Source organism: Parasteatoda tepidariorum, chromosome 10, assembly GCF_043381705.1.
Source record: "Parasteatoda tepidariorum isolate YZ-2023 chromosome 10, CAS_Ptep_4.0, whole genome shotgun sequence".
NCBI lineage: Eukaryota > Metazoa > Arthropoda > Arachnida > Araneae > Theridiidae > Parasteatoda > Parasteatoda tepidariorum.
The window spans coordinates 66,141,481-66,158,941 of NC_092213.1; the positions used below are offsets into that span (position 1 = coordinate 66,141,481).

General features: G+C 27.1%; 1 protein-coding gene across 1 annotated transcript in view; it reads left to right on the forward strand.

Moving 5' to 3' along the window:
- The first annotated feature begins 2,848 nt into the window (after window positions 1–2,848).
- Window positions 2,849–17,461, forward strand: part of LOC107441858 (cGMP-dependent protein kinase, isozyme 1) — an 86,505-nt gene continuing 71,892 nt past the window's right edge. Inside the window, exon 1 of the mRNA XM_043052455.2 lies at window positions 2,849–4,739. Coding sequence (XP_042908389.1) covers window positions 4,515–4,739 — 225 coding nt within the window. The 5' untranslated portion in view covers window positions 2,849–4,514. The remainder of the gene's footprint in view (window positions 4,740–17,461) is intronic.

Sequence of the window (17,461 nt, forward strand, 5' to 3'; positions counted from 1 at the left end):
AATAAAAATTCTTTAACTCACATTTGATTTGTTAAGGGCATGTCAGCATAGGACCTCCATTTTTAGTGGTTCAATCAAATCAAATGCTCTTGCAACGTCATATAATTTGTTTGTTTATTTTTTCAAGATAGAATGTTTTCCTTATTTATCGCGAAATACGTCGCCAAATGTAGGATTCCAGTAAGACTTCGAAACTATAAACTTTTTTCAGTAATTCGGTGATCTATACAGTAAAAGATAGCACGAATTAAATATCTGTATGATGTGTCTAACTTTTAAAAGCTTTTAAATTGTTTTGAGAGCATATTTAAAAAATTAGATAATGAAATAAAGCGGAACTATGCAATTGTGGATGATTACTTAGACCATTTACAACAATGGTCTTTTCTTAACTTGCAACGGAGTATAACTTTATAATGATATTGCATTCATTATTAAATATTGTATGTAATCGGACGAAAATAGAGGAAGTTAATACTCTGGCGATATACCTAAAGGCAGAAACTCAGCACAAAGGCAGCGGGTGCTGCATATTATTACAGCACCTTCAGAATATTTTACCTTCGTAAATTTTCTTTTTAGAAAGTAACTAAAAAAAGGGGGGACGATGATACATCTTTCTAAAAACATCGCTAAACTTGTTTCCCAAAAAAATTAAAAAGTTGAATTGGAAGAACACCGCTAAGAACTAACTGTAAAAAATTTTTTTTCTATTACTTGCTAACAGACTTAACTGTATTTATTCCATTTTATTAGTACTATTTTATACAATTTATCCTAAATTTAAACATTATTTTATGCATAATTTTATACACAATGTTTAAAGACTTTATACCTGCAAATTTTACTCCACATAGATTTGATGAATTTTGATAACAATTATATCTGTCTGGCTGCATTGAGATCGCAGACTAGTTTGGACTAATTTGGCTAAGATTACAGTGAGATTAAGAGAATAATTAAGAGATTACTTTGAAATAAAAAAGCTCTTTATTAGAAAGAAAAATTATTATTTAATGTTATATGTGCGACAAATCAATGGAAATTCCACTACATATTTTTCCGTACATATAGCTTCAAATGCTTTCAGTTTTAAGCTTTATATTCTTTGTAAGCTCATATATTTTATAAGTTATTGTAATAACTTCCCATTCTTAAATCAATTTTGCGGAAAATAGTTACGAAATTTTTCAATTATTATTTCAAATTTTTATTTATAGGAAAACAAATGAAAAAATATCGTGCAAATGTCAATATTTTTGTTAATGCAATGTGTAAATTGAATATGAAATATAAATTGCTTCTCAATTTGATTAATGTTTGTCTAACATTCATTGAATTGGATGGGAAAAGGATCATAATGTTTATTGCAAGGACATTGTTCGATCTCTCTTTAGTGAACCAATTACAACTTTCAATTTTTAGTATCATCAAAAATTGAAAAAAAATTCAATGGGCCCATAGATAAATATAAGAAAGCTTACATAAATAAACAAAATAAAATTTCCAACTTTTTTTCATATTTAAAGTAAAAAAACTGAAAATAAAACAATTAAATTTCCTGTTCATGTTTTCGAAAACAAATATTATCGAAAACATGAAAATCAAGTTTCTTAAGACTTTTACATTAATTTAAAAGAATACGGTTTTTAAATGAAAGCAAACAATTGAAATAATCTAATAGAAATTAAGGTAATTTTTATTCAGGGTGCAAGTATTTTTCAAGTTCAAGTATTTTTGTTTTAAACTTTTTTTTAAAAAAAATTTTATGTGCTTCAAAAAATAAATGAAATAAAATATTTTAAAAATATAGTTGGCGGAGATCTAAATTTTGCGCCCGGCTAACTTAAAATTACCGAAATTTGAAGTTACTTCGAATTATAAATAAAAACTATAATTTTTGGACTATATAATACGTCCTTTCACTTGTGTTTAATGAATATTTTGCTTAAAAGTGAACATTTTACAATTTGCAACTATAGATTTATTTATTTTTTCTTAAAACTTTACGGGAGTTTTCACATGCTGCATCACTTTAAACCACGATCAGTTTATGATCAGAACCTATGCCAATATTAAATTTTTCATTAACATGTAATTTTTTAAAGAGTATTATGCATAATTCGTTTCAAACTACTGCACAACACATTAAAAATTTAAATCTTACGATAACTCTAAAGCTTTATTTTAATGCCCTTTATTGCGATGGAATTAGATAATTTGTTATATTATTAAAGTATCCACTGTTGAAAGTGTCCAGTTTAAAACGTGGTTATGACTGTATTCAAAACTACTTTTTAAATAAAAAATAAAAAATACGTTTATAGTTAGAATAATCCTTTGGTTATCTTGATATATCTTTCTTGATATATCAAAATATTCCTGATATATCTAAAAGAAATCAATAAAAAACTGTTATGTTCGGGAAAAAGTTTTATATACTTTATTTATCTGATGCAAAACTTATTTAAACCTAACAAATGATATGCTTTATCTAAATGATATGCTTAATCTGCTAAACAAAAACAAATCCAAACTATTTTTGTGTTAATTCCATTGTGACTGTACAAAAAATTACCAATAAGATATATTTGTCCATGCTCGAAATTAAACATACCCCTGTACTTCGTAACAAAAAATTTCAGATTCAGAAACATGCTTCAATAAGTTCCTCTTCGAATTTAAATTCTAATTGCTATTCCTTAAACAAAAGAATCTCCATTAACTAAGAATAGAAATAAAAATTGAATGATATGTGTACCTACAAGAAATTTCACTCCACTAGATGGCACTATCGTCGCTTTGAGGAACAAGTAAAAATAAAATATTTATCCTCATCTTACTTTCTGAAGTATCAGCAGGAAACTTTTGAGTGAAACTTCTCCACCGCTTGTTGGAACGTAAACAAACTATGTGCTTTGCTTGAAGCCGTTATGTTAAGGTGTTTGTTTATTTCGATTCATTCACTGAAATTTAGTCTTTTCCTTGCAGTTATCAAGAAATAATACAGTTTATTTAAATGCATCGTAAAAAATGTTTTAATATTTTTTTATAAAATTTTTGAATTGATAAATATTTTTGATTAAATTGATGTTACGACTTCCAAGATAAAAGATTTATAAAAGGCCGTTTCTTCCAGATTTAGGTAAAATTTGATATTACGCATCTTTTTTTTAATGAAAAATATTTAAGATCACAGTAAAGTATATTATAATTTATTTGACTATTATTTTTAATCATTTTTTTAATTCAATTTGTTCTACTTGTTCTTTTAAATCTTATTTTATCTTTCAAACAAGGAAGAGCAGTCATAAATCATCAAATAAGTCTTTATTTGGTTTTACTCAAATAGTACTTTTATGACCATGAATTAGTAGGAAAAGAAATAAATCTATATTGTATAATAAATAAAACTGAGAACTTTAGAAATAAGTAAAAATCAGATATCTATTTTTAACTTTTTTCAAGTGATAATAAAGTTGCATAGATCAAATTTTTATATAACTTATCTAAACTTGTACACATTTTTCATCGCATATCAGCGATTAAACATACTTTTCTGCTTATTTCCAATAAAAACATAGAATTAAAATTTTCTTGAGGTCGATGACATAAAAAGGTCTGCTAGTCAAAAGTTCATTTGATAGTAAAGAAACGAACTAAAAGTTTGCTTATCTGCTTTTTCTCAGTTTGATCCCGAAAAGTAACGGAGAGATAAGGTTACAGACAAATTTGTGTGCATTATTATTATTTTAAAAATAATGTTTTTGGAACATATGATGCCTTAATAAATCACGCTGGTAATAGTTTTTAAAACTACAGGTTGTATATTAATGGCTGATAAATTGTATGTACTATTGAAATTTCTAAAATTATAGGTTTTTTAGCAGAATGAAATATTATTAATTAATCGTTTTCATTAATCGAATAAGGTGTTTGATTCTTTAATTTTAAGTATAGCTTTTTCAAACTCGTCTGCGCAAATTTTTTTTTCTTCAAATTAACAGCAGAAAATATTAAATCGTCTGCGCAAATTTTTTTTTTCAAACTAACAGCAGAAAATATTAAATCGTCTGCGCATGAATGTTAGTTTTCAATTTTAATAATCGATATAATTTTTAGTTTTCTTCGCGGAAAAAAACTTTTTCAAATTAATCGTCAAATTATTCTTCGAAAATCGTTTTTCTAATAATTTTGTCATTTTAAAACATATTTTTTAAAATGCCCGTTTAAAATCATTTTAAACATTGCGCTGTATTCATTGCTTTGTAAAAGAGCTCTTTCAAAAAACACCTGATTTTTTTTTTTTTTTGAAACGCCGAATGTTTTGAAGGAAAAGTAAAAAAAAAATGAGTTGATCGTACTTTACTCCGAAAAACTGACTCATTTTCGAAGCAAAGCCCATAATTCTTTTTTCAACTGACGTTAAAAGTGATTACAAACTCAGGTGTGGAAAAACAAAATTACACTAAAATTAGAATTGTATTATCAAGCGTGAAAAAGTGTGTGCTTGTATGGGGAGTGGATCCAGTGTGAGTTTTTGCCGCTCAGAGGAAAGGCAAGAATCGGAGAGTGACTCGTTCGAAATGGACATGAGAGTAAGAGAATTGGAAGAAAAAGTATCGAACTTGGAATCCCTATTAAGGGAAGCAGAAGGGCATGTATCCCAATTGAGAAAGGAAGTGGGAGTTCGAGATAAAAAGATAGATTCATTAATGAGAGAAATTCACAAATTAAAGGTAAGTGAAATTACGTTTTGGTTACTTAGATTTGTAAAAGAAATAGAAATATTTGTTTATAGACTATTCTAGAATAATCTTTGACTTATTTACTTCAAAAATTTATTTGTTTAAAATTCTAAAGAAAAACATAATTTGAACTTGAAAACATATGAGAGATAATTTATTATGCGTAAATTTCTTTAATTTTAAATATAGTTTTTTCAAATTCGTCTGCGCAATTTTTTTTTTTTTTTCAAATTAACAGCAGAAAATATTAAATCGTCTGCGCATGAATGTTATTTTTCAATTTTAATAATCGATATATTTTTTATTTTTGTTTGCGGAAGGAAACTTTTTCAAATTAATAATCAAATTATACTTCAAAAATCATTTTCCTAATAATTTTGTTATTTTGAAACATATTTACAAACATTTTAAAACATTTTATCTCGTTTTATAACCATATTTTAATCTGCTGAACGGTATAACATTGAAGTATGTTAAAATATTACAAACTTATTTACTTCAAAATCGTATATATCTAAAACTCAGAAGAGAATAGCTGTTTGTGTAGGTGAAAGCATATGATTTATAATTTATAATGATTAAATATTCTCAAAACCACAAATCTAAAAATCCTCTCATCTTAAGATTCTCAACATTTAGGTAAAACACTTGTTCATATCAAAAATTATCATTTTTTGAACTTCAAGAAGAAAACTTATTTGTGCTTGAAACGAAACAGCATGTGAAAGTTAATTTATTATGTTTAAATACTTTCACTCGTAATCATATTTTAAATTTCTCAATCAACATTTTTACATTTTAGTATGGTCAAATATTAGGGAAGACACTTATTTATTTTTGTCATATTTTTAAATTCTAATAAATAAAGACTATTTGAGGAGAAAATAAAATACAATATGTGAGATTTATTTTGTTTAAATAAAATATTTAAAAATTCTTTTCATTTTTTACACATGTTAGTCACGTTTAACAAGTTCAAATGTTACTAACATGTTTTCTTTAAGATATATATTTAAAAGAAACTTTAAATATATAGTAATAAGTACAGACATAGATATCGAAAAGAAGTTTAATATTTTTATTTTACTTAAAATATTATTTAAAAGTGAAATAAAAATGCAATTTCTTAAGAATTCCGATGAAAAGTACTAAAAAATTTAAGGATTTGAATTAGCACGCAAATCGTGAATGTAAAGTTCTCTGCACTCTATAACTAGCTGAGCCGAATAACTGTTCTTGATGTAAAAAAGTAAGCTATCAGTAAATCGGTATTGAATAACACTATCAAATCATGTACAAAACTTTAAAACAATTAATAAAGCCAAATAAACCAAAACAATTAATAAAGCAAAAATAATTCAATTTTTTTTTAAATTTATGTTATTTTCCGTAATTATTGGTGGCTTTACGTTATTAGATTTAAAAAAAAAACACGTTTTCAGTGTTTCATCCTATCAAAATAAATATTAACTCCATTCAGTATCATTTAGCATGATGCTGTTGGTCGAGGTCAACTCATCATAATCAAGCTTTACCACAATCAAGTGATTTTCTCTGGTACTTATCCCTTTCAAAAGCCCGTAAAAACTTCTCTCTAAACTATCTCTTTTAAGACTGCACAGTATTAATACGGTTTTTATAGACGCCAAGTATGCCAACTGCACCTATATTAGTATATTTGGTATTTATTAAAATTGCGCGAATTACTTCAATACCAGTACAGATCATTACTAAAATTAATCAACCTACTGGATCTTCTCTGACTTCGTCAGACAATAAGAGGATAAGAAACAACAACAACTAAAATTAATTACGCGTTATTGGCGCCAATAATAGTATGACGATATTTTATGTTTCTCTTGATTGAATTGGTACCATTTCTCCATTAATTTCGTTCTTAATACATAGTTTACAATTTTTTTTATTTAAATAAGAAAATATTACAAAAATTAATTAAGCATCATTGACACCAATAACAATTTGGCAATTTTTTTCTCCTCTCTAAATGGATTAGTATTCTCCATTAATCCTGCTTTTTAGTATACTGCTTATATTTTTATTTCAATTAGTTCCTATGAACAAAATTAGTTTATATGAACAGATAATAATTACTTTATTAAATATTTTTTTATATTTTATTTTATAACTGCTGCACAGTGGGACGAAATCAGAAAAATGCGGCCAAAATTAGAAAATTAACTTCAATGTTCTAAAAATTGATCACCTATAGGTTTTTTGGGTCGCTGATTTCAAATATGAAGTCAAAATTTCAAAAAAACAAAATGGCAGATCCAAAATGGCGGATGATTATTGAAAAAATTGTAAATAAATAAATAAAAATTATTTACTAGTAGTTTTTGAGATCTTTGATTACAAATTTGTGGTTAATAATTTTAATAAATAAAGTAAGGGATGTAAAATCACAAATATTTATCAAAACAAATTTAAACTAAATAAATTGAATCAAAATATTTAAGATTGTTAATTACATATTCGATTATCGAATTTAAAAAAAATAATGAATCTATTTTGCTAGATATACGAAATTTTGAAAATTTAAGCAGCAATTTAAAAAAATGACAAGATTGTTCAGCCCTGTAGGTATAAGAAAATCATTATTATAAAAATGACATGAACTATAAAAATCGACATATCAGCCAACTTCGCAAATATCCGCAGCTAATTTTTTTTTTTAGTTCTTGAGTATATATACCAAACAAATGTAGAATTTTTTTTCTACCTCGGCAACGTAAGGCTTTTTTTATAGAGCACCCTAAAGTTACAATTTCATTGTACAGGGCAGAAATAGGGAAATGGCTCTGGTTTTAATAGTATTTATATTAAATAATGAATTCATATATATCTTAGAAATACATTTATGTATAAATCATGCATAGTTTTAATATTTTTATTTACTATAAGGATTTATCATATTAATAAAAATTTAACTGAAAAATTTAATTTTTTTTATTTCAACATTGTTTCTATTTAATTGCTATTTCCATTAATAAACCAAAAAAAAAATACACCTTCATATTCCTTGGACATTTTACTACAAAAAAACCACATTGAGATTTTTTTTATTTTTGACCGCGAAAAATGATTTTTGTTCCACGGTGTGCCGTTGAATAACCGATCCGATTATGAGTTTACGACTATCAATGTTCATCTCCATCGCCTTGTAGTTTTGTACCCAATCCGTAAGACAAGAGTACTTCTGGATTAATCATTGTTACATGGAGAGGAAAACTTCGAAAACTTCTCACGGTTAGTCCGACGGCAAAGCGATTAGTAAGTATTGATTTTAAAAAAATTTAAAACAGCTTAAAAACAATACAATAAAGTTTCATTTTCAAACAATCTCAAATTATTCAAGTACAACTACTTGGCCAAATACAATTAAACTTCATTTTTTTATTGCGAAATTCATCTTTTCCTTTTCACCTACTGTTAATGTCTTTTATTCCGATTTAAAAATGATAATTTTAAGGATTTTCTGTGATAATTACAGTTGTTCGTAGCTTTTATTATGTTAAACACAAATGAAAATATTCCCATTTTGTTTGCTTCCCTTTATTTCGTAATTAGCAAATTATCTAATAATTCTGCTGTAAAAATAGAGTTCTACCGGTGTCTTTACTGTGATGTCATGTAAATAGAGTTCTTAATGTCTTAGAACATTTACTATCACCGAATTGTTATTGATTTTTTTCGTTCTAAAAGGAACTTTATTTAATGAAGAATAAAAGATGATGCGATTCAGAAATATTGTTATTATTCTGAAGACTTTTCAATTGTAATTAACTTTTGTGTAATGTAAAAATTTAACTACTCTCAGAATAAGTCATAAATGTTTGCTTTAATGAATAAGTTTCCTCATCTAATTTATGAAATTTCATTAAAATGTATAATTTCTATGAATAATTTGCGTCTTGTTATTTGAATATATACTAAATATTTTATTGCTGTATGTTTCAAAGTAGAAACAACTTAAACAGAAAATGATTTATCTGTTTTCTAATATTTCGTAAAAGTTTAAAATAAAAATTACACATCAACTTGCCAATCTTAATTTATTTATTCAACAAAATCTGTGGTTCGGCTTATTTTCAAAAGTGGCATGATTTTATTAGGTATCCTTGCATTGTCAAACTGTATTTTCAGAAAAAAGAAAGATTAAGTTACTTAAAAACATTGTATAAAGTTATATTCCCTAAAATTTCAAAAAAATTATCTTCGTTTGAGAGGTTAAAAAAAACAGTGTTCGTAAAATAGCCTGATATAATGGCACTTGTGCGAAAAGTCTTATTGAAATGCTATTTTTTACTCACCTCTTCAACTTAACGACAAAATTATCACTGACTGTTTATATTTTCTTTTGTTCGTTCTTTATGTAACGACATTTTTACTTCCAGAAACCAACATAATAAAACTCAAGTGTTCATTTTCGTTAAGACTTCGTCTGAGAGGGTTGTTTTGGAGATTTTCAATGTAACTTAAAATTTCTTTAGTTTATGAACATAAATTTAATTTTTGAACTAGATTTCTTTGCAGTAAACACTTAAATATAAGTGTGGATGAAACTTCCTTACGATCGAATTTAAAATATTATATATACACCGAAGAGCCATTACATTATGACCACTCTCCATCTATAACAATGGGCTCGCCCAGGTTTTCGTGGTTTCTCGCCCAGGAACAATGTTTTCATGGTGCACATTAGGACCCATAATCCTCATAGAACAATCCCTGACGCCTGTAAGCTACTTAAACATAGTTGCAGACCAGGTTCATGACAACAGTTTTTCCTGCGGGGCTTGGTGTTTACCAACAGGATAATGCACCATGTCATAAGGGTCGAATCGTCGAGGAACATTCCAGTGACTTTCAAGTCTTGTCTTGGCCCCCAAATTCACATGACCTTAATCCAATAGAGCATTTGTGGTCCTACTTGGAAAACCAAATTCGTGCTGCCACGCTACCCCCTCGCAATGTAAGGGAATTGCAGGACCAGTTAGTGAGCGCTTGGTACCAGATACCTCAGACTACCTATCAGCACCTTGTGGAATCAATGCCACGGCGGATGCTAGCAGTTTTGAGGACTAAAGGTGGTCCTACATGTTATTAGCAGGGTGGTCATAATGTAATGGCTCTTCGGTGTATACTGCATCCATTAAAAGACTTTGTGTCACAATATTTTGTACTTGCTAAATTTTCCTCCTTCAATATTATGCGTAAGAAAGATTCCGTTTCGTGACATTTTGCTCTCCTACGCTGTACCAAATTTTCGTGCATCGAAACACTAAAAATGATTGTAACTATTCTGCACCAAAGTGTTTACAAAATGTTCCGCTACATCAAACTCAAAGGTAGCTCATGTAGTGAAACACTACCTAGTATGTAGTATTTTACCGAAAGTATAATCTTTTTCAATACTCGGGATTAAACAGCCGCCAGCATGCTCGTTATTCAGCAACATTAAAATTTATTATTATAGTAAGATATGATGCTCATAAGACTAAGTAAAGTTATTTTTGCGTTGCAATGTAAACCCAGAATCATTAATTTAGAACTTAGAACTTATCGTATAATATTTAGAACTTGGAACTTATCGTATAAAATTTAGAACTTATCGTACAGGAAACAAATTTCACGGTATTTTAAATAAATTCTCCCAGTAGTGAAATTCGTTAAAAAACCGTTTCCGATTTCCTACCAGATTTTTTACTGCAAAACTCGCTTTTTTTTATTTTACAGACTTTTCAATGAATTTTAACACAGTTAATGACAATGGCTTGTTGAGTTCTGTGATACTTACAATAAATTATAGTAACTCGTATTGCAGAAATTATTTTTATTTAAAATATATGGGTGGTTTTTATTGAATTACACGACGACACATCTGTTGTCTGGAGATATTTAAATATGTGATTATTAAATATGCGGTGATTAAGGCCAGGGCTGGATTATCCATTAGGCCAGACGATGACCTGGGACCCCTTAAAATGGATTTTTTTTTAAATAAATTTTAAAAAATTAAGAAAATCAAAGATTTTTCAAATTTTTTCAAAATGTTCTGATTATTTTTTAATTCTAATTTAATAAAATAAGGTAAAATTTAATTTATTATAACTTATTTTTGTATAAATACTCTTATATTTGAATAAATAAAAAATATATACGAGAAAAAAATTTTAATCTAAGGGTCCCAAAAATTTGAATGGCTTAGGGCCCCGGTTAATCCGGCCCTGGTTAAGGCACTGAGCTGTCATTGTCAAAGACCAGGTTCTATACCCAATGACGGTTTGCAACCACCCTATCTTTAGATCGATCAATACCAATTTGTCTGGAAAGACAACTGGTGTAAAGTGCTGACCACCTTGCCACCATCACGAAATTGTGAATCCATCCTATCACAACAGCCGATTATTAGCCTATAGGCTAATAATGTAAGTGCTGCTCTAACTAAAATCACTTACTATAGCTTAAATCATGACTGGATTTACTCATGTGGAGTTTCATAAATTTCATAAAATAATATTTTATTAGTTGTCATTATGTTAAATTAACAATTCCCTGTTAATGTTAATTTCGAAATCGTTTTTTTTTTTTTAAATAAACTTTGCTGCTTAAGTTCGATAGTTTGAGCCACCTTTCGTATATTATGCAATCTAAGGAATAGTTTTATATAAAATATAACTCTATAAGGAATTAAATAACTGTAATTTATTAATAACCATTTTTTTCTCTATGTTTTCTTTTATCCTCATAAGATGCCACGTCACAGGCAACAAATAAGCGTCATTGCTAAAAATGAAAATAAATGGCTCGAATTCAGTGATTAATCTTTCCAACTGAGCGCTTCTATTCTGCCTCATTTGCATAGGATTTTTCCTTTTTTCAAATAAAAAACGCATCTTTGATATCATATCATGCTTTTGTGACAGGAAACCTTGAAATGTAATATAAAAATTGAATGATACGGCAACTTTATTATTTTCAAACGGAGTCATTTTCGCCTGATTGCTTGGTAACACGCGAAAGTTTGTGAATGATTTTGCTCAATTGATAAAGTGGGTGCTAAGCTTTTGAGGCAATGAGGCTAGAGTTCAGTAACAATTCACAAAAAATTACATATTTTTTAATCTGCAGCACACTATTTAATTAACGTTTTTTTTTTTTTCAAAGGATCTCTCAAATTTTGATCCCTGCATATTGCACATTTTAAAAATAAAGGTTTGAAGATTAAAAGATGATATAAAAACTTCTCTAATGCAAACAGCACTGTTAATTTTGAGACCAAAAAATATAACATTGGAAGAAATTTATGCGATTTTTTTTACACTTTCCAAAAATCAAACCATTTATTTAGAATTTATAACAATGTTTCTAAATTCTGTGCTTCTTATTTCCGAGGAATATATTAAGATAGTTTAAGATTTATGTCATAATTTGTTTTATTATAGCTCACATAACTCCCTAAAGTCTAACCTAGGTAGAATTGATTTTGAAATATATTTTACTCAGTTCCGAATGTATGGGAAAACACTGACTGATTAGATTCATCAAAATGTTTTTTATTTCGCAGACCTTCATAAAAAGCGTAATTTAATCAATAATTATTTTGTTTAAATTAAAGTTATATTTTAGATTCATTATTATAAAATGACTCAGAAACCTTACTCAAATAAAGTTTCATAAAATTTGCCATAAAAAGTTAAAGCAAGACATATGTCTCATATACATCTATGAGTATTGTCACCAATCTATTGGCTGGATCAAAAGTGTATCATATAGAAAATATTAAACAACTTTAAAAAAAAAAAAATTAATTCTTTAAAGAGACCGTTGAAAAGTTTTTGTCTTGAAAAGTGTGTAGGGTTTCAAAAAATATTTGTGAACCTATGCTCTATAATATTAAAAGTTTCAGACCACGTTAACCATATTATTGCTCAAATCAAACTTTCCTGAAGTCGATTGCTCAACAATATAATTCAACTTCAACGGAAGGAAGATACAGTTTAACAACATATTACTAAGATTAAAACAAATTCGTAAGATAGCATGCACTGTAAAAATTTCCAGTTAAATTAAGGTGAAAGGTACCAACACACTTAGGGTGCCAATTCTTTTTACAATGAAATCCGCATTTACCATAAAATTTTACTGAATAAAAAGTCTGATACACCGTCATTTTTGCGGTAATATTTGCTGTGAAATTATTAATCACTGTAATTAAACATTTACTACTGCTTTCATAATTCAGCTTTGAAACCGTATTTATAATTGTATCATATCACATTTTCTGAGAGAAATAAGTTAAAATTAACTTTAAAATTGTAAAACTTTAAAAATTATAAAAGTAAAATAATTCACTGCTAAAATATGCGTTTGATATGCTAATAATAAAAGAGAGAGAAAAATTAAGTTTCTTTTAACAAAGAGGTTATTAACTTTCTCTTTTCTGCAATTTTGTTTTTCAATTTTTAAACTTAAGATTTTTTTTTTATAAAATATGAAGAAACTACGTTATTTTTTGGTAATAAACTGTTGTTATAGCGTTATTTTTAAAAGAATTTAAATTCAAAATATTTCCAATTATAAAAATAAGAATTAGTTTAGGATCACTTTAACTAAAAATAAAGTTTTAATTACATTTTATAATGTTCTAACATATGTTGCAAATAAATATATTGAGTACAGCATAAGTTTATTATATTATTGTTTTTTTTTACTAAAGCGGTTCTTTATAACTTTCAGGCTGCAATAACGTACGTATATAATTATTGGTTTGATAACTTTTATTTTATAACTCTTATTACACTGTATTTAAAAAAAACTTAAGTTCTTTGAATTCTGATTTTATAGATTTTAGAAATTAAAAGCAAATGTTTTAAAGGAGTATAAGGTTTTAATTGTCATTCGATGACCAAGACGATTCCAAATATTTTACTTTAATAGATAAAGAGCACAATTCAATATTTTTTAATTTTCTTTGCTTCGAAAAACTATTAAAAATTAAAACTCATCTGCAGAATGATACTTTCAATTATCAAGAAATATGATGTAAAACTTTATTTTATGATATATTGTATACAAATATCAGTAAAATGTAAATGAAATTACACTTTTAGAGAAATTTGAGATACCTATTTCTTTTTAAGCAAATAAATATTTAAAAAAAAATTAAAATTATGAAAACTGACCTTGACTTTTCTTAAAATTTGCAATCAATCTTAATATAGTTTTAAAAGTTCTGGTAAATTTTTTTAAAAAAAAGATGCAGTCTTTTGCATATTTATGCAATTTGAAGTAAAATTATGTCTTTCGGTAGAGCTGTAAATGAAACATTGCACGTTTGTTTGCTTATCAAAATGACTAATATATTTTCGTTATATATAGTTAAAGAGGAAAAAATTTATCTGAAACCTAACAGAATTGGTGAGAATAAATTGTAACATTTTTAATTATTCATATTTCATGCATGACTCTAATTACTGGTCGTCTTCAGATTTAAAAAAAACAGTCAAAACATAAGTTAATTTCTTAAAAATTTCCAATTTACAAGAGTTGAGCCGTGATGGCTAAGGGTATAGAGCACTCGCCTTCCAATGAGGTGAACCAGGTTCGAATCCCAGCGATGGATGGTCGATACGAATTCTGCATCTAGCTTGCACCGATCACAGTGCTGACAGTGCTCAGTGGTAGACGGATCATGGGTTAGAGTCCCCTTGCGGTCAGTCTAACCGTGAGAGGTTTTCGTAGATTTCCTCCCCATGCAACGCAAATGTGATTTAGTTCTATCAAAAAGACCTTCACGAAGGCAAATTTCTTCCAATACTTGGTCCAGGAGTTCCCTTGTCTTCTGGATTGGATTCAAAATTACATTGCTACGGAGTTGAACATTAGTAGTCGTAAACCCAAAAATTGTATCTGCTGTTCAACGACGGTTATAATATAAAATAAAATTTACAGGAGTTAAATTAGAGTGAATATCAATCTATTCCAGTATTTTAATTTTCAGCAGCTTTATCAACAATGATTTTTGTCATTTTGGTATTATAACTGTTACTCTCAATACTTGATACCTCTTAAAAAAAATATTATAGAAATGTTTGCCATTTCCACTATAGAAAAACAGCTTTAAATAAATATTTAAATGGATACAACCTCATAAACTCAAACCATTCGTAAATGTATCAAAATCTGAATAGGGATATTTTTCAAAAGATACAAAATAGCTCGCTTAGTTTCATAAGTATTGTGCAGTTGTTGATTTTTCTTCTGTTTTCTTATTAAACTCTACAAAAATGTTTTCCAAAATATCTCTGGCCTTAATTATGAAAGGCCATTTACCTCCAAGAAATGAATGGGTTTCTTGTCTACAAACCAAATATTTTCACCAGGTGTTTTCCTCTTAGTCTCAGATAAGTATTCAGATATAAATTTAAAACAATCCACCCCTTCCGTTCTAGCTGGATGAAAACTCATTACAGTTAAAGTCATTTTTGCATGTAATTCGCTCAGAATTTTCTATTTTTAAAAGAGTTTTATCTAGAAGATGTTTAGAATTTATTTACATTCCAACTAATTACAAAGCTATCTCTCAGATATTAGACGTAAACAAATTTCAAGTATTTCTACGGGAGTTAAAGCAGAATTTCAAATTATCGAAGTTCTTTTTAGGCATTAATATCATTGCTGAAGCAAATTCGCTAGATAAATTAAGTTAAATTAAAGTTCTAATTTTCCTCTTAGAATATTAGAAAAATGTTCCATTCCCAGAAAAAACATATGAGGTTTGATTAAAATGGTCAAAAGAAAATTTCATTTGACTTTAACGAGGGCAAAAATTTATATGGTTACCGTCTTTAAAATAAATAAATTTAGTACCGAAAATAGTTATTTAATACTACATCAATAATACATAAAGTACATTTAGCAAGCATTAGTACATTTAGTAACGTACATTTAGTAAGCATTAGTACATTTAGTTATTTTAAATTTGAAAATTTATTTAAAAGTGTATTTAAAAAGTGTTTTAATACTAGTGCTCTCATGAAATCAAATTTCAAAAAGAACTTTCTAATTTAATCTAGTTTTTTAATTTCGGTTTTTGTTTCTAATTAAACTTTGACATTTTAGTTTATTTACGCTGTATATTAAAAGTCTTTACGGAACCTTTATCCCCAAACTAATCTTATGCGAAGTTCACAATTACATTTCAATTGACATAATATCTATTATTTCATTATTTTTAATTTCATTAGGTCTGATTTTACTACAATACAATGTAAATATAAAACAAAAATAATTTTTACTTATTAAACTAATGTCATAAATTATACTTCTTTTGCGGCAAATAATTTTTTTCCTTCATGCATTTCTACTTAAAAAAAACATTTTCACTATCATTATTAAATTGCAATTAAATTACAAAATGCAGAAAAAATTGATTTTTCAAATTTTTAATGCAAATTATGGATGAAGAATTGCTATACAGTTTTATTTTTATGACATGTTTTAATATAACATTTTAAACACGCTTAAAGTATTTGTTTCATTCATAATTTTAAACGCTTTCAAAACAGTGTTTTAAACACATTTTAAATCTTCCTCATTTCAAAATGATTTCCATTTTATCTATGTAATTCTCAAGAAAAATTACCAATGATTTTCCTCAAAGGTTTGATTAGTTTTTAAATATATTCTTTTTAAAAGAAACACCTGGCACTGAGTTAAAAATTACTTTCTAAACTTCCATGAGAAAAGGCGAAATATACACCAAGCTCAAATTACATTTTCATTCTTGCAGAAACTTTCGTGAAAGAAGGAAAGAATAATTTCCAAATAACTAATAAGTTTGAGATGGGAACTGCCCATAGAAGTTGAGGCTCATGTTACCAAAATTGAAGTATTAAGACTAAGAAATGAAAAATCTAAAATTACCGTTGGCTGAGCGATCGCTATTTGAGGCAATAATTAGTATGTTTTTGGATTATTTTCTTTCTAGATTACGTGAAAAATAAGCAAATTATGTAAGATTCCCCGTTATATTTTGAAAATTAGTTGCGTAATACATCAGATAACAGCAAGAATAAGAAAAAGCAAAATTTAATTGATTGATGCTCTTCATAAATGAAACAACAAAAGGAAATTACTTTTAAAAAGTATCTATACATATGAACAACAAAACTGTTTTGAAAAAATGAAAAAATAAAGTAAAAGTGCTGAAAATAAAGTGAAAGTACAGCTTTTTAAGAGTGTTTGAAAATGTTTCTTGGTGTTATATTCTAACAGAATAATATGTCTGAAGTTCTCTTAAACAATTTGAGACCTTTTGAATTAAATTAAATAAAAGTTCAAATTATTAATATGATTTGAAATAAAAGTTACTTAGTTCAAAAATATTTAGATTAATAAAAATTGTAATTTCATTTTAATTAATATACAACTGGCGAGAATTCGTCATCTTAATATAACATCATCTTAAAATAACATCATCATCTTAAAATAATAGTTGATCTATTAAATGCATTTCTTATTTTTAAAAAACAATTTTTGTATTTACTAAAACCATTATATTGTTCTATTACTCAAAATCATTTCTCAAATTTTCATGATTGGCATTTAGAAATAGTTTAAAGAAGAATGAAAGATAATAGTTCGACTGAAAATTAGAAATTTCCTGTTATATAATATAATATAATATA